Below are 22,565 nucleotides of genomic sequence, written 5' to 3'. Positions count from 1 at the left end.
TGTCAGAGAGATAGAGAAAAGCAAACAAATCAATAGGGCTGTTTGGTTTTAAGTATGCGAAGCACCGCGGCACAAAGCTGTTGAAGGCGGCAGCTCACACCCCCTCCGTCAGGAGCAGGGAGAGAGAGAGAGAGAGAGAGACACACACAGAAAAACAAAGAAGCACAAATCAATACGTGCCCTTCAAGCTTTTAAGTATGCGAAGCACCGTGCAGCATGTCGCTTCAGGAAGCAGCTGCACAGAAGGTAGCAACGTGAAGATAATCTTTCAGCATTTTTAGACGAGCGTCCGTATCGTCTAGGTGTGCGAACAGCCCCCCTGCTCAATCCCCCTACGTCAGGATCAGAGAAAGTCAGCGCAAGAGAGAGAGGGAGAAAAGTAAGTTGGGTAGCTTCTCAGCCATCTGCCAATAGCGTCCCTTGTATGAAATCAACTGGGCAAACCAAATGAGGAAGCATGTACCAGAAATTAAAAGACCCATTGTCCGCAGAAATCCGCGAACCAGCAAAAAATCTGCGATATATATTTAAATATGCTTACATATAAAATCCGCAATGGAGTGAAGCCGCGAAAGGCGAAGCGCGATATAGCGAGGGATTACTGTATATGTATATATATGTTTATGTGTGTCTGTGTGTGTGTGTGTGTATATATATATATATATATATATATATATATATATATATATATATATATATATGACAGCAACACTCATAACAATGACAACACAATTACATTGACAATCATATTACGTTATTTTTAAAATGTTTCCTTTTCTTTTTCATAACCTCTTTAACACACTACTTCTCCGCTGCGAAGCGTGGGTATTTTGCTAGTATACAATAAATGAATTGCAGTATCATTGCTACTACTATTTCATTATTGTATTATCAATTGTTACTATTTTTTTAATTATTTATCTGCGCCATCTTTCCAAGAGGAGACCTAGGCTCCTACCTCTAAATGAGTAATTAATGCCACTCACTAATAAAAGGGATAAACACTGTATTGTAAACTGTTTTTAATACTTATCATTAGTGGGCCTTTAAGCTACAGGCCAGAGTCAACAGTAATCTTTTACTTCAAAGGTTAAAATGCAGAGTCTTCTCTTATTATTGAAATTAGTGGGTGGTCCGTCCAGACAGTTCGATCATCCATCTAGTAATCCATTCTTAAGCTACAGACCAGATTCAACTGAAGAAACATTCAGAATTGCTCTTACATGGAATCCATGGTAGGTGTTTCTGTCAAACATGCCTATTAATAAATAGTCACAGGAAAATGGAGGCCTTGCAGAAGAACCTACGTTTTTTTTTTTGTTTTTTTTTTTAACTTTTTTAACTTTTTTAAGCTTATAGATTGTGAACAGCAGCTCCCGTCTACAATAACCTAGCTCCTACTGGGCAAAATGTTAAAAAATTAAATAAAACACATACTTGCAAACATATTGGAAAAAGAAAAAAAAATAATCACACAGAAGCAGGGACATCAAAACTTATAAAAATAGAAAAGAAGCTGTGCAAGAAAATGCAAAATGTCAATTAGACAGCATCTGAACGATATGACATCACTGTGGCATTACCACCTTAGAAAAAACAGAGGTCTGGCACAGAAATCATGGTCAGCAAAAGATATACTGTAATAAAATTATGAAGAAGCTGTATAAAAATACAGCTAAGGGAATGTCAACTTAACTTATATTTTTATAAGAACATATCCATGCCACTGACATAAAGAACCATAAGGCACTTAACACTGCCGCTGCACACACTCACATATCTTCTTACTTCTACATAAAATGCATCTGGACAAGTTAAAAGGTACTACCCCCTATGCACAAAAACCCTATACATATTCAGTAAACTGACCTAAACAGTTCTTTCCATTTTAGGTGAAGTAGAAAAAAAACAAATGACTTATGGATATATTACATTCTCAGTGAAGTATTGTGTATTCATTTTAAGATGGAATAACAAAATTCACAAAGATAGATTAAAACAAAGAGAACGCAATATGGAATTAAAACAAAGCTACGTGCACAAGTATAATATGTTAAATACACAGATCAGATTAGAACTAAAAACCTAAATAACATTAACTGAAGGTTTAGCACACCAACTTTAGCTTAATCCAACTTCTTCAACATTTTAGATTAACATGATTGTACTGTGCTTTATATATTTTTAACAAAAGCTCTAAGCCTGTCTCAAAAGAAAAGTTTCACAATTCACGCACGATTTTATTATGTTCAGCACTATACAAGTATAAATTTCATCAGATACAATAATGCATCAGTGCTGTAATTCAAGCAATGTGCCTCACAAGCTGAAAGGAAATTAACAACAAAAAAGAAACTTCAACAGAATTTTGAGTCATATGTATTTGTTTAATGAGCAAAGTTAAGCAATGCAAAATTGACATTGCTTCGGAAAATTCTCATTCTCTTACACTTACTGGCTTTATCATATTTAACTGTATTGACTGAAACTAAATGCTTCCTAGATTTCAGTTTGAGTTATTTTCATCACTTTGGAGGAATTTTAGTCCACTCTTTCTTGAAGAGCTGTTTTAATCCAGAAATATTAGTAAGTTTAAAGAAACTGCTTGGCTTCAGGCCCTGCCACAGGGTCTCTATTGTGAATTTCCCATTGGGATTAATAAAGTATCTATCTATCTATCTATCTATCTATCTATTGGATTTAGGTTTGGAGTCAGACTTTGACCAGGGCAGGCAAAAAATTTAATTTTGCTTCTTTTCAGGCACTCTCATGATGACTTCCTTTTGTGTTTTGGGTCATTATTCTTTTGCATGACATTCTACTTAAGACTTTCCCGATTCAAAGTTGAATGCATGGTTCCTCTAGTTATGGCAGGACGTTCCTTTGTCCCGAGGAAGCAAAACACCTCCACAACCTTAAACTACTATTGTGAGACTTGACTGCTGGTATGATATACTTCCTGTGGAATGATATGCTTGCATATCCGAGAAGTTTGACTTTTATCTCACCAGTCTACAGAACATTGTCCCAAAAGGCTTGGAGATGAACCCAGGTGCTTTCTAGATAATGACAGCCATGCAGTTTTGTTTATTTTGGTTAGCAGTGGTTTCCCCCTTACTGCTCTGCAATGAAGACCAGTTTTGCATAATGTGTTTCTGATTATGAAGTCAGGAACACTGGCCCTGTCTAAGGCAAGAGAAATCTTCTGACCTTTTCAGGTATTTCCTTTGATCATGGCATTATGTGATGGGCATTTTGCTGGAGAGCCAACTCTTCTGCAGGGGTTAGGTCTGGACCGCGTGGACCTTCACCTGTTTTTTGCTTGTCTGCCTTCTTATTAGCTTTAAAATGAATGTTCTTTACATTATATATGATTCTTTATGTCATCAGTTCTTTAAATAGTTATATTTACCAGTTTGAAGTATATTCTTGTACTTCACTTTAACCTGTTCCCATGTTCTCCTTGTGCTCACGTTTCATCTGGAATTATGACATATTAAATAATAATTAATCTGACACATAGGGAATGAAACGCAGCTTTCAGTAAGTAAAATGCACACGCGTTTAATTTGCTGGCCACTTTTTGCCAGCCATCTTTTCTGGTTTGGGCTGCTTTTGCAGTGTTACCCCTTGTGCAAATTAAATCTTGAAATCCTTCGAGTAACTAACTAACTAACTAACTAATTAACTAGCTAACTAACACCCACACACACACACAGCTTATGTGAAAAAAATGAGCCTGTTCTTTCGTCATTTTGTTACAGCTTATCAAAGACTTGCTGATCATGTTTTCTAGACTCAATATATATGGGCTTTTCAGTCAGCGCAGGCACGCGCATTCATCTCGGATGATTAGATCCAGCCAGACTATTCTACTACACAGTTGCATTTGAAAAACCGACTTATCCCGGATGAGTTTCACCGGCATTAACTTATCCAAGATGAGGCATCTGATCTCGGATGATTTAAGCGACGTATGGAAAATACCCCCCAGAAGTCGACAAACTTTTTTGTTGGCGGGCCTGATTGTCAATAATGACTCCCATATAAAAATCTATGTTTGACTATAAACCCAGGTGATCTGGCACATATTTTAATGGCAAACATCCATCTATTTTCCCAGCCCATTTATCCAGGACATGGTGGCAGAATAGCTGGAGACTATCCCAACAGTCATCAGGTGAAACACCACCAGTCCACACACACACACACACACACACACACACACATCCATGTACTCACTAGGGTCAATTTCACAGTAAAAATTCACCTAACCTGTATGTCTTTGGACTATAGAAGGAAATGGCACAGTCAAAGGAAACCCACATATACACAAGGAGAACATGCAAACTTCATTGAGGGAATAGCTGGGGCGTGAACCCCAGTCTCTTTATTGTGAGGCACCATGCCAACTCAGTGTCAAACATAATTTAAAATACTGCCTTTTAGTAAAACATTTTTTTACTAAAAGCCATTAAGAGCAGTGCTCAAATACAGACAAGACATATTTTAAAGTAAAGGTGTTTCACATTGACTTTGTTTTAGTCATGAACTTGAAACTTCTTGCTTTTGCATAAACTGTTAATATCAGCCAAGGTGTTCGACAACACATCAATTAATTCAATGCAAAGGTCTGTTTCTGTTAATAGGCTTCTATACTTGTTTTAATAATTTTCATTTGTGAAAAGACCTGCTTGGAACTGTATGTGCTACCAAATAATGATGATATGCACACAACATACTTGTAAAACCTTGCAAACAAATCCTCAGTAATGTATAGTCAAAAGAGATAAAGTAAAAGAAACTGTTAAATTTATGTTTACATTCACAATTGCACTGGAGATCAGCTACTCTCAGTTGCTAGACTTCTGGAACACCGTTCATTTTAATACCAAAATCTGTCTCACCGATTATATTTCATGAAGAATGATGGCAACCTAAGCTGCATATCTGATAAAGTTTTTACTTTTGTCTGAACACTGATGCTTAAAATTGGGAAAATTAACAAGCTTTGCTTGTTGCAATTGTAAAGTTTGAAGAATGTAGAAAATTAAAAATTACCAGCACTACACCCAAAATGAAATGAACTCATCTGAAAAGCTGTAACTATCCTCCTCTTCTGACCCAGTGATGAAGAATCTGAAAAAACACACATTGTCCAAAGGCACAGTCGACATGCAACTGTTGGTAAGTACATTTTACTCCTTGTCTCAAAGTACAGGAATAACCTGTACCAGAAAACCGTTCTCTTTCTACTGTTCTTCTTTAACATTTGTAAACAGCACTCTTTACAATATGATTTGTGCACAGACCTGGAGTGTCACCCTTCAGGGGTGCCACTGCCAATTAAATAAAGCACTTATAAAAATCAGCCATGTGCATCTTAACATCAGCAAAACCAAGGAACTTGTTACTGACTTGCGCCACACCAAAGAGCCTTTATGTCCGGTCACTATTCAAGGAGTGGATGTAGATGGGGTCCACTCCTACAAGTACAAATTGGACTGGTATATACTATAAAAAAGGGCAGAGCAGGCTCTTCTCCCTTAGGAGACTGTGTTCCTTTAATGTGGAAAATGACATCCTTCACATCTGCTAAAACTCTGTGATAACCAGTGATGGGCTGGGCTGGTAACATCACTTCAAGAGAGGCCCACCAAATCAACAAGCTAATTAAAAGGGCAAGCTCAGTTATAAGATGCACTCTGGTCCCCCTGGAGGTAGTAGTGAAGAACAGAATTAAAACAAAACTGTGTGTCATTACGAACAATGCTACACATCCTCTCTCTGACAAACTTTGGTGTTCATGACTCAGGCGCCGCCGCGAGTGGCAGCCTTTCCAGCAGCTCCGTGTATGACTTTATCTTTCTACCTATTTATCTATTTTATCTATTTCACTGATCACTTCTACCACTTTCTTTTATGTGGACTTGTTACCTGGACACTTTTTACTACTTGGACATGGATTTTTAAATGCCGAGACTCGTCTGTTTAGGTAGTCAACTTCAAGCGCTGAGAACAAATGCCCGCGCCAGTATGGTTCCCTATTTACCTGACGAGGTAAGAAGGCGGTATTGTGGCAGCAGAGCCGGAGCTAAGCTAAAGGTGAAGTGGCTTGTGAGAAAGTGGCATTACATGTCTTCGGTGCCTTCTGTGATCCTGGGAAATGTACTCTCACTACCAAATAAGATCGATGAACTGGCCGCGCTGGTGAAAAAGGTCAGGACCTACAGAGAATGCAGTTTCTTGTGTTTTTGTGAAACGTGGCTAACAACTAACATCCCAGATGCTAACATGGAGCTACACGGGTTTAGCACAGTTAGAGCGGACAGAGACGCAAATACCTGTGGGAAGTGGAAAGGAGGAGGACTCACGCTCTCTATGTGAATACAAGGTGGTGCAACTCTGGACATGTAAACGTCAAACTCTCCACTTGCTGCAGGGACATCGAACTGTTGGCCGTAAGTTTGCGTCCCTATTACTTGCCCAGAGAGTTTGGACACGTCATTGTTATTATTGTATACATCCCTCCTTGGGCGGACATGGAGATAGCGGATGACATCATCCATTCTACTGTTGCTAAAATGCAAACGCAGCACCCCAAGGCGCTTGTGCTAATCGCTGGAGACTTTAACCATGTGACACTGGACAAAACATTACCTGTCTTCTCCCAGTATGTTGATTGTAACACCCGGGGAAATAGGACTATTGACCTACTGTATGCAAACGTTAAAGACGCATAAAGCACCACCCTGCTGCCTGCGCTTGGGAAACCTGGTTCTGCTTCAGCCTCACTACAAACCAAGAGTGAGGGAGTTACCTTCAACCACACGCTCATTCAGGAAGTGGTCCCCTGAGGCAGAGCAGACTCTGAGAGACTGCATTGGAACTACGGACTGGGATATCTTGCAGGGATCACATAGTGAGAACATTGAGGAGGTTGTTGACTGCACTACTGACTACATCAACTTCTATATGGACATTGTAGTTCCAATAAGAACAGTACGCTGCTATGCTAACAACAAGCCATGGATTACAAGTGACATCAAGGGCCTTTTGAACCAGAAGAAAAGGGCTTTTAAAGGCGGTGATCAGCATGAGCTCAAGCGAGTGCAGAAGGAACTCCGAGTCCAGCTCAGGGCGGCGAAGGAGCAGTACAGGAGTAGAAGTTGCAGAATAGCAGCATGAAGGAAGCGTGGGATGGGATGAAGATCATCCCTGGCTACAGCTCGAAGCGGGGTGCCACCATCGAGAGAGACGAGGAGAGAGTAAACCAGATGAACAACTTCTTTAACAGGTTTGACCACCCTAACCCACTCTCACCTCAGAGTACTGCACCCTCCACCCATCCTTCTACTGATACCAGCATAGGAGAGAGCTTCCCCCACCCACAATTACAGCAGCCCAGGTAAGCAGAGAGCTGAGGAGACTTCATGCCAGCAAAGCAGTGGGTCCAGATGGAGCATCGCCATGACTGCTGAAGGCCTGTGTGCTGGAGCTGGGGAGTCCTCTACAGCGCATCTTCAACCTGAGCCTGGAACAGGGGAGAGTCCCAAGGCTTTGGAAGACATCTTGTATCACGTCCTAGTGAGCTGAATGACTTCCGGCTTGTCGCTCTGACATCATATGGATGAAGACCATGGAGCAGCTGTTGCTTCACCACCTTAGGCCACAGGTCCGCCACGCCCTCGACCATTGCAGTTCGCATACCAGGAGAAGGTGGGAGTGGAGGATGCCATCATCTATATGTTACACCGATCCCTCTCCCACTTGGACAGAGGCAGTGGTGCTGTAAGAATTATGTTTCTGGACTTCTCTAGCGCCTTCAACACCATCCAACCTCTGCTCCTTAGGGACAAGCTGACAGAGATGGGCGTAGATTCATACCTGGTAGCATGAATCGTGGACTATCTTACAGACAGACCTCAGTATGTGCGTCTCGGGAACTGCAGGTCTGACATTGTGGTCAGCAACACAGGAGCACCGCAGGGGACTGAACTTTCTCCGGTCCTGTTCAGCCTATATACATCGGACTTCCAATACAACTCTGAGTACTGCCACGTGCAAAAGTTCGCTGACGACACTGCCATCGTGGGCTGCATCAGGAATGGGCAGGACGAGGAGTATAGGAACCTAATCAAGGACTTTGTTAAATGGTGCGACTCAAACCACCTACACCTGAACACCAGCAAAACCAAGGAGTTGGTGGTGAATTTTAGGAGACCCAGGCCCCTCCTGGACCTCATGATCATCAGACATGACTGTGTGCAGAGGGTGCAGACATATAAATACCTGGGAGTGCAGCTGGATGATAAATTGGACTGGACTGCCAATACTGATGCTCTGTGCAAGAGAGGACAGAGCCGACTATACTTCCTTAGAAGGCTGGCGTCCTTCAACATCTGCAATAAGATGGTGCAGATGTTCTATCAGACGGTTGTGGCGAGTGCCCTCTTCTACACAGTGGTGTGCTTGGGAGGCAGCATAAAGAAGAAGGACGCCTCACGCCAGGACAAACTGGTGAGGAAGGCAGGCTCTATTGTAGGCACGGAGCTGGACAGTTTTGACATCTGTGGCAGAGCAACGGGCGCTCAGCAGGCTCCTGTCAATCATGGAGAATCTTCTACATCCACTAAACAGTATCATCTCCAGACAGAGGAGCAGCCTCAGCGACAGACTGCTGTCACTGTCCTGCTTCACTGACAGACTGAGAAGATCGTTCCTCCCCCACACTATGCGACTCTTCAATTCCACCCGGGGGGTAAACGTTAACATTATACAAAGTTATTGTCTGTTTTACCTGCATTTTTATCATTCTTTAATTTAATATTGTTTTTTATCAGTATGCTGCTGCTGGAGTATGTGAATTTCCCCTTGGGATTAATAAAGTATCTATCTATCTAACACTGAGTACTTTCAGCCAACAAATTATTCAGCAGAAGTGTCCTTTATGCCAACAGCAAAACATCTGCATAATGCCTCACTACGACTGTGACAGCAAAGTTCGAACTTTTCTTTCTTTTGAATTTTCTTCCTTTATAGTGTGTATATACATTTATTTTTTACTTACTTTTCTACCTATTTATATATTTATTTAAAGAGCTTCTGTAAAAAGCCAAATTTCCCCCTATATAAATATACATAAATACTAGTTGATTACCCAGTGGCTTCGCTCACTGAGTGCAAGGGAAAAAAATAAAATGTAGTCTATAAGTTATTAAACAGTAAACCATTAACATTTTAAGAAGTAAAGATACATTGAGCACTACTGGAGTGGTTTCAGGTAAACTACATTTTAAAGGCGGTATAACACAACAGGTAAGTAGTACTAACAGCAGCTAAACTGTATTTGGATCATCTCTCGATAGTAGATCCCTTTTGAAAGGCGCTATACGACCGCTGTGGTATAGAAATTACATTTTCTATGTGAACGTCCAAATTTCTGTCTGACAACCTTGCACTATGTGCCTGTGATTTAAGAGAAAAATAATTCTGATAAATGTGGACGCTGCCCTTCCGTGCTTAACGGGCAGAAGGTCCAAACAATTCGCAAGTCCAACACTTTACATGAAGAGGTCTGTACATCGTCTTAGATGTAAACTCTCCATCTTCTTAAAATAATTGATCACAAAAGCAACCTTGAATGTTACGGGGTTTTAGTGACCCGAACTCACCTTAAGGGACAGTAAGTAGTCGTGCAGGGCAATTTACAAACAGAGTCCTGCTTCGATGGCGCCGATTACAATCATTCGCAAAGATTTCCACTCTCCCAGGAGCCGACGGGGCACTTGAAGTGTTACAAACAGTGCGTGAAGAGAGGACGCTGCCCAAAACTGCAAAGCTCTCAACACGGCAGAGCAGCCCGACATTCTGCGCCTCCCAGCATCCACTTTGTTCTCACGACCCCTTGCCGCTGAAGGCGGTCTCATCTTCACATTGTTTACAGCTCAGCACAGTTAAAAAAAGTAGAAAGACGCAAAGCTGTTTTCCACATCTCTTCTACTATCAAGTACTGCCAACTAAAAAAAAGTTACAATGTGGCAGTTTCCGCGACAGTCACATGGACAAATAAATAAAACTTCTCTGTCAGAACATGCTTGGCGATTGGTTCCTGTATTATAATATGTTCTGTGGTCATACGTAATTTCCATATCGCGTGGTCATACGTAATTTCCGTTTCAAACGAGAAAAGAATTTCATATTTATATATATATATATATATATCTCTATACTAATAAAAGGCAAAGCCCTCACTGACTGACTGACTGACACACTCATCACTAATTCTCCAACTTCCCGTGTAGGTAGAAGGCTGAAATTTGGCAGGCTCATTTCTTACAGCTTACTTACAAAAGTTAGGCAGGTTTCATTTCGAAATTCTACACGTAATGGTCATAACGGGAACCTCTTTTTTGTCCATATACTGGAATGGAGTGCAGCTCGATGGCCGTGAGAGGCGGAGTTGCGTGTCGCGTCATCACGCCTCCCACATAAGCACGTGAACGGACTATGAACTCAGTACGTAGAAAAGAAGAAGAAGCCCCAAAGAAGCGAGTGAGTGACGCATACAAGCATCTTCATAAGACACGAGGTATAAAAAAGCACGGTGTAAACCGTAAGTTTAAATTAAGTTTATAGAAACGCTCCCGCTGCCGTTTGCAATGCCATATTCGCGAGATACAAGTTTAATGAGAAGACACGAGGTATAAACGAGATTTGGATCACTTTGTAACGGAGTTAAAATTGCTGTAGCGAGAAACTTTGAAGTGCCGGGTCTTAGCTAACATTAAATAAAGCCGTGGACATCGCAACATCACACAAGAGAGCGGCTCACGTGAACTGACTGAAAGCAGCAGGAGTGATCACTTCGATGAATCAAACCTGTTCAAAAAACACATTACACAATTGATAAGGTAGGAAAAGAATATGAAACAAAGCACGGTATAAACCGTAACTTTAAATTAAGTTTATAGAAACGCTCCCGCTGCCGTTTGCAATACCATATTCGCCCCTGCGAAGCGCGGGGATTTTGCTATATATATTAAACTATTTCAACCATTCTATGATCTGCTTCTCGCAACAGAAAGAGGGCACTGTGGCAGAAGTTAGCCGACTTGCTGACCAACCACAAGCGTTACCTGGTAGGTAACCACCCATACAATTAGATTGTGAATCAGACTACGACTGCCTGCAATGTAATTACCCCGATCTACATGCTGTCAAATGAACGAAATACACGCCGTGGCACAACGTTAGGGGCTTCGCCTCTAGCGCCAAGGTTCGATTCCCGTAAGGGAGTGCAGTGAGTGTGTACGCCTGATATGCCCACAATTACGGCGAAACGCGTGTCGCGTACTATGCATCTTCAAAGCATGGTGTAAACCGTAAGTTTAAATTGAGTTTATAGAAACGCTCCCGCTGCCGTTTGCAATACCATATTCGTGAGATACAAGTTTAATGAGAAGACACGAGGTATAAACGAGACTTTGAATGACTTTGTAACAGAGTTAAAATTGCTGGAGCGAGAAACTTTTAACTGCCGGGTCATGTCGCGTGTTCTCGGGTAGGTACACCAAAAAATGTATACATTTATGCATGTAATGGGCAAACAAAAAATGTACTATACCCGAAAGCACTGCAGTAGTACTCAATGTATCTTTACTTCTTAAATGTTAATGTTTTACTGTTTGAACAACATATAAGAAGCGTATAAATTATTAAACTCTTTTATCAAAATACCAGTAACAGCGCACTGCACGATAACGTGGAGTGAATACACTTGACATGAGCATTCATGTTATTTATCCTCTTTCTCTGTACGTTTACCATTCGTTTGGTCAGAGGTTGATGCACTTGCTGCTTAATGAGCAGCTCTTCACCCTAGCGTCCCGCTGCTTCTCTTCTTTCGTCGGCATCTTTTCCCGTTAAAACTGATTAAGTTAGTTTTTGTGTTGCGATAACTTAGTATGTTTTCTTTCATTTTTCAGTTAAGCTGGCACTTAAGTCTTCAATCTGCCTCAAGAATGATTAGCGAAGGTGGTAGGGAATGAAAACGGCACCCGTACACATCTGCCACGGCCGCAGTGGTACGCACAGCTGTGAGTTGATTCTACAATAAAATAAAATAAAGATAAAAAGAGTAATAAAATCATCACCCTGAAAGCGAATAGTAGACGTGACGTAGTATATGTGTACCAAATTTCAAGTCAATAGGTGAAACGGTTTGCGAGCTACAGGTGATTTAAAATCCTGGACAGACAAACGAATAGCCACGGTAGCGTATTATAGAAGAAGATTTTACTGTTTAATAATTTATATTTATATGCAATGTGCTTCTTACATATTACTTCATATTCTCATATGATAATGATGTTAATGTTGTTTATATTGATTTCTATGTTATTGTAAGTGCTCTTTATTTGTGGAAAAATAAATTTGGCAATTAACAAACTTATTTTATACATACTACATTTTATTTTTTTCTCTTGCACTCAGTGAGCGAATCCACTGGGTAATCAGCTATATATGTAGATATGTATATATATGTGTATATATATGTAGATATGTAAATATTTATGTATATATATGTGTCTGTGTATATTATATATATATATATATATGTATGTATGTGTATATATGTATATGTATGTATGTGTGTATATGTATGTGTATATATATGTTGATATGTGTATATATATATGGATGTGTATATGTATATATATGTGTATATGTAGATATGTATAGATGTGTATATGTAGATATGTATATATATGTATATGTATATATATGTTTATGTGTGTGTATATATGTATATATATATGACAGCAACACTCGTATATAGATAGATATATGTGTATGTATGTAGATATGTATATATATGTAAATATGTATATGTATATATATATATGTATGTATGTGTATATATGTATATGTATGTATGTGTGTATATGTATGTGTATATATATGTTGATATGTGTATATATATATGGATGTGTATATGTATATATATGTGTATATGTAGATATGTATAGATGTGTATATGTAGATATGTATATATATGTATATGTATATATATGTTTATGTGTGTGTATATATGTATATATATATGACAGCAACACTCGTATATAGATAGATATATGTGTATGTATGTAGATATGTATATATATGTAAATATGTATATGTATATATATGTGTCTGTATGTGTATATATACAGTATATATGTGTATGTGTGTATATATATATATATGTATGTATGTATATATATATATATATATGTTGATATGTGTATATATGTTGATATGTGTATATATATGTAGATATGTGTCTATGTAGATATGTATATATATGTATATATATGTTTACATAACCTTTTTAACGCACTACTTCTCCGCTGCGAAGTGCGGGTATTTTGCTATATTATATATATATATATATATATATATATATATATATATACACACACACACAGTGGAACCTCGGTTTGCGAGTAACTTGGTTTACGAGTTTTGCAAGACGAGCTAAAATTTTTAATAAATTTTGATTGATAAACAAGCGAGGTCTTGCAATACGAGTATGTATACGCTTTGTCTGCTGAGTCGGCGTGCCTCACTCATATAGTCAACATCTGTACGAGCGTATACTGTTTACTACAGCATTGTGACTGTGTGTGTGTGTGTGCTGTGACGTGCGAGTCCCCATCTTTCACCCCAAAACACGAAGCTGAGTCTCAGTACTTTAGCAACACCAGCTTTATTCAGCTTGAAACAGCATCAGCACGGTTTATTCATTGTAGCGGGATCTGCCACTCTCCTATACACAGACACAGCAGGCAGGCAAGGTCGTGGCCAAGTAGTACTGTGCCCTGCACATTTATAATGTTCCTTGTATCACCCATTGATGGCAGGTGCTTATAACATGTCCGCGATCTTTTTGGATTCGCTTTTACCGCAAACTGCTACAGCGCTGGGAGACTGCGATTGCTTTGGGACGCTCTTCTGCGTGTCGTCCCGTTGGGTGGAATCCCACAAGAGTTTAGAAACCTCACTCACATCAGCCAGGATTCTTTTCAATGATAAAGTCCAGGTTAATTTGTTTTATGTATTTTTACTTTTTATTTTGAATTAATCATTTTTATATGAATAGTTTTGGGTTGTGGAATGAATCATCTGAGTTTCCATTATTTCTTATGGGGAAATTCACTTTGATATACAACTGCTTTGGACTGCGAGCACATTTCCGGAACGAATTATGCTTGCAAACCGAGGTTCCACTGTATGTATTATATATATTTATATTGTCACAGGTGGCTGGGGGGGGGGGGGGGGGGGGGGGGGTGACCCGGCTGGGACGCTCCAGAGGACCGCAAGAGGGCTTACGCCTTCCCCAAACCACATGGGGCAACCGCCCTGGTACCTATGGGGACCATGGGTACAGAGCTTTGAAGCTCAACCCTGTAGGGGCCCATGGTCACCGCCAGGGGGTGCCCCGATACCTTTGGAGCCCTGGACCTCAGCACTTCCGCCACACCCAGAAGTGCTAGGGGGAAGAGAAGCAGGAACACCCGGAGTGCTTCCGGGTGCGCAGCTGGCACTTCCGCCACACTGGAGAGTGCCGGTGGAAGATTGCCGGGAAGCACCTGGAGCACATCCTGGTGGTTATAAAAGGGGCCGCCTCCCTCCGTTTGTGGACTTGAGTCGGGCGGAAGCAGGATGAGGTTTGGGAGAGGCAAAAAGGCGGCCTGAAGAAGAGAAGGCATTGTGTGTGTTGGCCAGGACTTTTGGGGACTGTGGAGCACTAATTGTAAATATGGACGTTGTAAATAAACGTATGTGGGGTGATTTGAACGTGTCTGCCTGTCTGTGTCATGTTCCATTGTATGACATTGTATGAATCACGTGAAGGTAATTCCAAGCCAGGCCAGGGGGTGGGGGGGTGTACTAAACTTTCTCCTGTTGTCTTAGCAGACCAGCTGCGGGAAAACCTGTCTGACCCATCCTGGAAGACGTCACTTCTGGTTCAGGCGCCAGAGACAACGTCATTTCCAGTTCCAGAGGCCAAGACAATGTCACTTCCAGTTCCGGCACCAGAGATGACGAAGGTCACTTCGGGTCTTCCTCGTTAAAACTGCCATATTCCAAAACCTAAGTCAGTTCATGTCTGGACTCCAACCAAGACACTCCTGTCTACTAAATCAACCCATTGCAGCCAGGGATAATATACGGGTGGCTGCTCCAAACCTTTTTAAGTGTGTCGAGTCTGATCTTTTCACAATATATATATATATTATATATATATATACACACACACACATACATATACAGTATATGAATGTATACATGCTGTAATGTTTAATGTTTTTTGTGTTTCAGTTATAAAATGTTTATAGCCGTTCCCAGTATTTTTATAAATAGAGTCACACTACATGAGAATAAATTAAACTGCATATTTAAAGAAACTTTGTGGGTTTACCCTTTCTTCATTGGTTTAAAACGTTCAACTATTATACAGGAAAAAAATATGTACAGGTGCATATTTGACACATTTGACAAATTGAGCAGGCTAGGAATAATGTAAACAGTACTAAAAAATAGAATTATAAGAAAAGGCAAATTACTTAATAATACAGGTTGACATTCAAAAATCCGGCCATCGATAATCCGGTTCCTTCAGATTTCCAGCATGAATTTCAGAGCGCATTTTCAAATTTACCCATTGGCGCGCATGTTTTCTGGAGGCGCCGTTTATGTTTTGATGGAGCTGTAGTCGATAATCAGTTGTTGGGTCTTGCTTGCACCTGCTAACAGGAATTCCTGCTCGTTCCTTCTCATTTTATCATTTATTTGCTGCTGTATCCCATTATCTCATTATGGATTCAGCAAAGAAAAGAGGTGGCGGAAAATGTAAACATCGTGCATTGTCGATCGCAGAGAAAGTGGAAGTGCTAAAAAAAAACTTGATAGCGGCGTGTCTGTGCAAACCATTTGTGAAACATACGACATTGGCTCTTCAACAGTGTATGATATTTATTATTTAGTTGGTGAACATTAAAATTTCATTTGCTTTTCATTTTCTTTCTTTAAAGGACTGTACAGATTGCCATTTTCTCTTAAATATATACAGCATATAACACCATCCAAAATCTGGCATTTTCGAAAATCTGGCACTCCTCAGGTCCTGAGGTTGCCGGATTTTTGAATGTAAACCTGTAGTATAAAAAAAAAAATCAATTAACAGGTCAGTATCTACATACCTTTGAATGTAGTATTATAAAGATGAAAACTAGTTACCTTTGTATGTGTTCTCCCTTATGCTCTCTCAATCTCTCCCACACACACACATTCTTCAGACACTCAGCATTTAACCTAGCAGTTGAATGGTTTCTTTTCCTTCAATGCTGTTCTGATTTCCACTCATGAATCACATGACAGAGGCCAACACTGGACAGTTCAATATAATTTCTAAAGCCATTGGGAGATCTTAGCATAGAATAGGTTTCTGTATAACGTAAGAAATAAAGCTAAACAACACAGTTTCCAAAATATGACAGACTGCTGCACTTTTTAAAAAAAAAGTAAAGGTAATGTAACAAGAGATTAACTCATTTCTGTTGTAAAAGAACACAACAAACAAAGGCATTTCACATGTAAGGTTTTATATAGTTTAATTAAAAAACTTTTTGCTTTTCTCTTACAATATCCTATACATTATAACATAATAACATAATAAAGCATTACAACTAATTCAATTTTATGAGCTACAAATAACAATCACACAAATTAAACATTAAAAAAAGATTAAACAATTTAGTACTTTTAAATCTAAACTTCAGAAACTACAGAATTTGATTTAATGCTTATCAATCGGAGGCAAATTTAGTTATATTAAGTATAGACAAGCAATGGAAGAATATAGTTATTCATTTGTTACTATAAAAATTAAAATATCACTTTAAAATTACATTTTCAATTACATACACGGTGCTTTAAATGTAGCCACCACACAATATATGCAAATTTAGTTTTTAAACAGACCTAAATATTTATAAGACAATACCAACAAGCACAGATCAATTTCTGTAACAAAATCACTGTGGTAAGTTAATGACAGGATTACACCACAAACCTTCCAATCTTAGATCCACTTTCTTTCTAATGAACTATTAACATTTACAGTTTTGGGTCCATTTTATTCAGTACATGTAAATCAGAACAAGACTGGCTCTGGTGAATTTACTCTGTAAATCGCTCCAACATGCAAGTGTGTGATGCCAGTATCACAATGCCACCTTAAGCTCCTCAGCTTGTAGGCAGTCAAATTATCAGTCCTTTGTATTACCGTCAATACTCTATCACCTTGGGATTTGTTAGAAGAACTTATCCAGTAAAACAGGAATTTCAAACTCAGTTAAGAGAATCCATCTGTCCTTTTCTAATCAGTTTATCCAGTTCATGGCTATGGTGCCAGTGTGCCTTTCCTTTCCCTTCTGCTCTGGGCACAATGCAGGAACCTGCAATGGACTCGGCTACAGTCCCATTGTTTTTGAAAACACATTTTTTACTGACAAATGGCTCAACATACCACTGTATGCACTTTAATTACTATAATGAGCCCTTTCAATATACTTATTTATTTGATTTACCTTTAAACCTTATTCCCATTTCTGGAGGCCATATCTTCAATAAATAACAAAAAGTGTTGTGTAAACAATTGAAACAGACCTCACGCAAAAATGATAAATTCTAAAAACACAGCAATTAGTTACATTCATCATTCAATTTTTTTTTTTTTTAACTTTGCAAAGAACTGAAATCTACCCTGGTAGCATCAGACACAAGACAGCCGGCCTGCTAGCCATCAAGCCAATATATTGTCACATGTAAACTCAACTGAATTTAATGTGTTTTTATGATTCGCACTTCGATGATTATTTCAACATGCTATACACTATTAAAACTGAAGGAAATCAAAATGAAACAAACTCATCTGAACACAAAAACACAACACCAAATGAACTTGGAAATAATATCTATTTATGCATGCAAATATTTCAAGTTAATTAGGTTTAAGTATTCAAATGTCATCAAGAAAAAGAAAACAAAATTCAAGTCACTTGTCCACTCCTACACTACAGGCACTCCTCTTTGTGCTATAGGGCTGGCCAATTTTGAAGATTCCAGTGGAATACAATGAAGGTTTGACATTGAGTGCATCATTATGTTGACTTCAAGAACTTACCTGAAGACTAGGAGGTGTAACTACAGCAAAATAACAAAACCTAACATATGCTTCTTAGTAGCTGAACTGCTTCACAAACACAATGCCCTATATTTAATTCCCTGTTCAAATGAAATTTGAAGTTTGCACATTGTTTGAGAACGTTCACTCCTACAAATGAAACACATCTTGTTAGGTTAACTGACCACTGGCCCGATATAAGTGAATGCTTGTGCACCATCCCACTCAGGACTGGTTTCTGTCTACAGGTAACAGGGACCCTTTACTGAAAAAGTCATATTTAAAAAATGGGGAGCTACAGCAGATGTCATTGGAACTGCGTATGTTCATCATAAATTTAATTCCCACCAATACCGGCACAACACTTAAAACATTATCAAAATAAACATTGTAATTTACACTGTATAGTTTAGTATTTACTTACAGTGGCCTCATTATTCATCACATTCAGATAGAACACTGGATTGGCTATAAGTAACCATGAGATGTTTGTGATTCATGAATCCATGTAATGCACCTGGGACCACAACTAGAAGGATATATCTTGAAATTGTTGCATTGCATCTGAATATTGGCGGTGGTAAGCTAATAACTCATTTAAAACAATAATGACAAATCTTATGAAGAAGGTGGTTTTAATCTAGGCAAAGTAGGGCTAAAATTTGGTATGACGAAAAGGGGAGTAGGAAAACTCGGAAAATATTTGAGAACATTTTATGTCTTGTAACTTGTATCAGACAACTGAAAAGATGTAATGTGGTGTCTCATATTCTCAAAATATTTAAGACGTTTGATTAATTGCAAAGGAGTGTTATAAATTTACAAACTCTAACTAAACCTTCACCACACAAAAACAAAGTACCCGTGTGCACCCTGAGTAGAATATCAGAACGCGCATTTCAGCGCACCTATAAAATTTATAAAAGGAAAAAGTAACTATTCATATTCCAAGATTTTCACCTGGTCGCCCTCTTCCCATATTCAATTTACTACATGCAGCGAACCCCACTGATCACTACCCTGGTCGTTAATTGGCATATCACTTTAAATCCCGGTTGTCCACGCTGCAGACTCTTTAATGATCACCAATCTAGCCCCGATCCCGCTTGACTCTCACCTGACATCCTCAGATTCGGTATCTTCCTCGTATTTGTCTAACTCTTCTCCTTGACGTTGGCGCTGTGGCCCTGGAGGCAGGTTTGTAGACAGAAGGTAGAGGTAAAAGGTGGCTGCAGCAACCAAGCAAACTAATCCCGAGATGGAGCGCATAGTGCCTAATGTGAAATTGCGAACAGGCTTGCTGACCGACGGCGGCCGGCTTGTAGAAGGCTGCGAACTCCGCTGGACCTGCACGCGGAAGTGCGGCATTACGGACCTTGATGGACAAGAAAATGTGGCGGAATGAAGTGCCCCGCCCCCGTATCACGTGATTTCTTCCACAGACAGGCTGTATGAATATTCACAAAGGTGCCCACAAACGTGTAAGACAAGTTTGGCTCCTCCCCGAGGAGCGTAAGGGAGCTCGACTACAAAACACATAAACACAGTCGCTGTATTTAACTCCATGCCATTAAGAATGTATTCGAACATTCATATCGATAAAATATTGTACTGTTTTTACTATATTTTGTCACTTGGTGATCGGTGTAGTCTTAAACGGAATACAATACTATCTCCTGCCGAAAGCATACACCTACTTTATGAATATTCACAATTAATAAATATTCATAAGACACTAATTTCCCCACCCTATCGCTTCCGTCACACTCGGCAGCGGATTTGACAGTACAATGCGAGAGACGCTGGCACTACCCATAGGAGTCTTATTTGGGATCTTTTGGGACTTGTTACAGGTTTTCGCGCTTAGTTGCTGCTGTCTGTTTCAGTTCAGTTTTATATCGGATTACCTAGTTCTTTTCAGATTTACTGTTCGTAATTCACTCGGTGGTTTAAAAAAAAGTAATTTGTATTCTTACGAGTTTTATGGGTTTACTTTCAGGATATTTACATAAAAGAAGGATATTATTTTCATCCTGTGCTCTTGAGAATGACTCCAGACTCAGTAACACTCAGTTTGACTGGGCGGGCATGAACTCAGATTGATAAAACATGTAAAAAATATTTGAACAGCACAAGTATTGTCCTGACTGTAGACTTAGTGCATCGTGAAGGCAAGTAAATTTAGCTTGCGTTTAAGCATGTGTGGTGTGTGAAATGTTACTGGGGTGGGAATACCGCTTTCCATATTTGTACTTTAGACAGATATATACTACTTTTTGACCCAAGAGGTAATTTAGCTTTTACAAAATATGATAAAATATGGAAATATTTTAGCAATCAACAGCAACCCTTCTCAAACACACACAAGAAGTACAAAAAAGAATAAAAAAAAATTCTGACTCAGCAAATGCTAAGAGCAGGCACAGTGAACCTTTATAAAGGTATATTGCTAAAGGTATAAAGGAGCTCCAGTAACATTTCTTGACATAATTCTGTTGAATGATGTGTTGACTAAAAGTAGTCAATGATAGTATGTCACAGGGAGGACATTCAGCATTAGCCATCAGGGCACGTCACTTTGGTCTTTATTATTACCTCTGCTACCACCTCCATCCAGCAAGTCAAGACTGCATCACATAGCTGAGCCTGCCTTCTTAATTTAAAACTTTAAGGTTATAGGAAAGGAGAGAGGGAAAGATGTTTGGGCATTGTGTTAAGTAATTTACTGGACAACAAATAAATCAGAGAAAAAGAGCAAAACAAGTTTAATGAGCTGGTCAAGTCTTCTAAAATACAGTACCATCCCAGCATTTTTTATTCTTGACCAGACATATTTTCAGCTTTAATATGATTTTAGAAAGGAACACTATACCATCTGAAGCAATGCTGACTGCTGGAATACTTAAAAAATTTCAGCTGAAGGTCTGAAGCAGAATCATTAGGCTTTGTGATAAATATTTATTTCACATGGCTATTGCTGCTTCTATATTAATTCCTTTAAATGGTTTATGTAAATTTAAAAAAATTATTACATTGGAATATGTTACATTCCTGTACTGCTTTTATGCTGATGCAATACAGTTTGAGCTCCACATTAAGAATTTTGGATGAAATTTTGTATTAAATGTGGGTTTCTTTTGACAAATTGCAAGTATTTTTAATATGAACCAAGTCTACGCATCACTATACCCTTAAATATCTTTAGTACTAGCCCTGGGTAAAAATATTGATTTTTAAATTAATCATTATTTTCCATTTAAACAAATCAATATCTATTCTTAAAGTCTCAAGATCAAACTCTAGAATCTCTAGCATGCTCAGTAAATTTTTGCTTTCTACAGAAAAAGCACTTTGCTACCTCGCGTAAAATGGTGTGTCCTCCTCAACTGAAATTAGCGCCTACAATTAAATCAGATGTGTGGACTTACTATTGATTCAAACAGTTCATCGGTAAAGAACTGGATAAAGGCAAAGTCATATGTAAGATGTGCAACTCAGAAGTTAAGTATTGTTATAACACAACAGTTTTGAGAAATCTTTTATCCCGTCATCCATAAATGTAATCTCAGTTGACATCCAAACCAGTTGAGCCTAAAAAATCTGCACTAGAGTAAATTTTTAGCTCCATGCTTCCATTTAATTCACCTCATGCCCCCCCCCCCAAAAAAAAAACAGAATCTACAGCAGTTTTTATCTGTAAACATATGACACCCTACACCATTGTTGAAAATGAGAGGTTTCGACAAATGATACAGGTTTTGGAACTAACCAACCAGTAAGCAAATGAGTGAAGTTATAGTACTTAGGCTTTATGAAGATCTTAAGCAAAGTATCGCCACATCTCTTATGTCACTACATTAAAAAAGGCTGGGCACCTGTGGCAGATGTGTTGCAGATGAGCACTGAATGCCTGTCACACTGGGAGCAGCCATACTGCTGAGATAGCTGACTGTTGTTCCAAAAACCTTTCTAGCATTTCCAGTCCACTGTACCATCGTGGGACCTCATCAATCACAAGTTTGTGTTTTCACAAGTCCAATAAATGTTGCTTCTCTTTAAGCATGTAGCTAGCTGTACTGCTATGGTGGAAAAAGTTTGCAACACGTCTTTCCCAGCCAAGCATGCATGCAATTTAGAATCTTTCAGAGTAGCGTGCAATACCAAAGTGAGTGTATATGCAAAGCAGCCGACATGAAGTAGCTTCATAAGCTGTACTGCATCGGCGGTGTTGTCAGTGACAATGGCTGGTTCTTTTTCTTTTATGTTCCATTCATCCATTTTTGTCTGAGAAGGAACTGTGAGGAAACATTTTCATGATTGACTAATGTGT

General features: G+C 39.1%; 1 protein-coding gene across 1 annotated transcript in view; it reads right to left on the bottom strand.

Moving 5' to 3' along the window:
* Window positions 1-19,717, bottom strand: part of tmem41aa (transmembrane protein 41aa) — a 66,739-nt gene extending 47,022 nt beyond the window's left edge. Inside the window, exon 1 of the mRNA XM_028807545.2 lies at window positions 19,353-19,717. Coding sequence (XP_028663378.2) covers window positions 19,353-19,603 — 251 coding nt within the window. The 5' untranslated portion in view covers window positions 19,604-19,717. The remainder of the gene's footprint in view (window positions 1-19,352) is intronic.
* Between the last annotated feature and the right edge of the window lie 2,848 nt (window positions 19,718-22,565).

The sequence above is a fragment of the Erpetoichthys calabaricus genome, chromosome 8, assembly GCF_900747795.2.
Source record: "Erpetoichthys calabaricus chromosome 8, fErpCal1.3, whole genome shotgun sequence".
Taxonomy (NCBI): domain Eukaryota; kingdom Metazoa; phylum Chordata; class Cladistia; order Polypteriformes; family Polypteridae; genus Erpetoichthys; species Erpetoichthys calabaricus.
The sequence above is the reverse complement of the archived record's forward strand: the minus strand, read 5'-3'. Positions and strand labels throughout refer to the sequence as shown.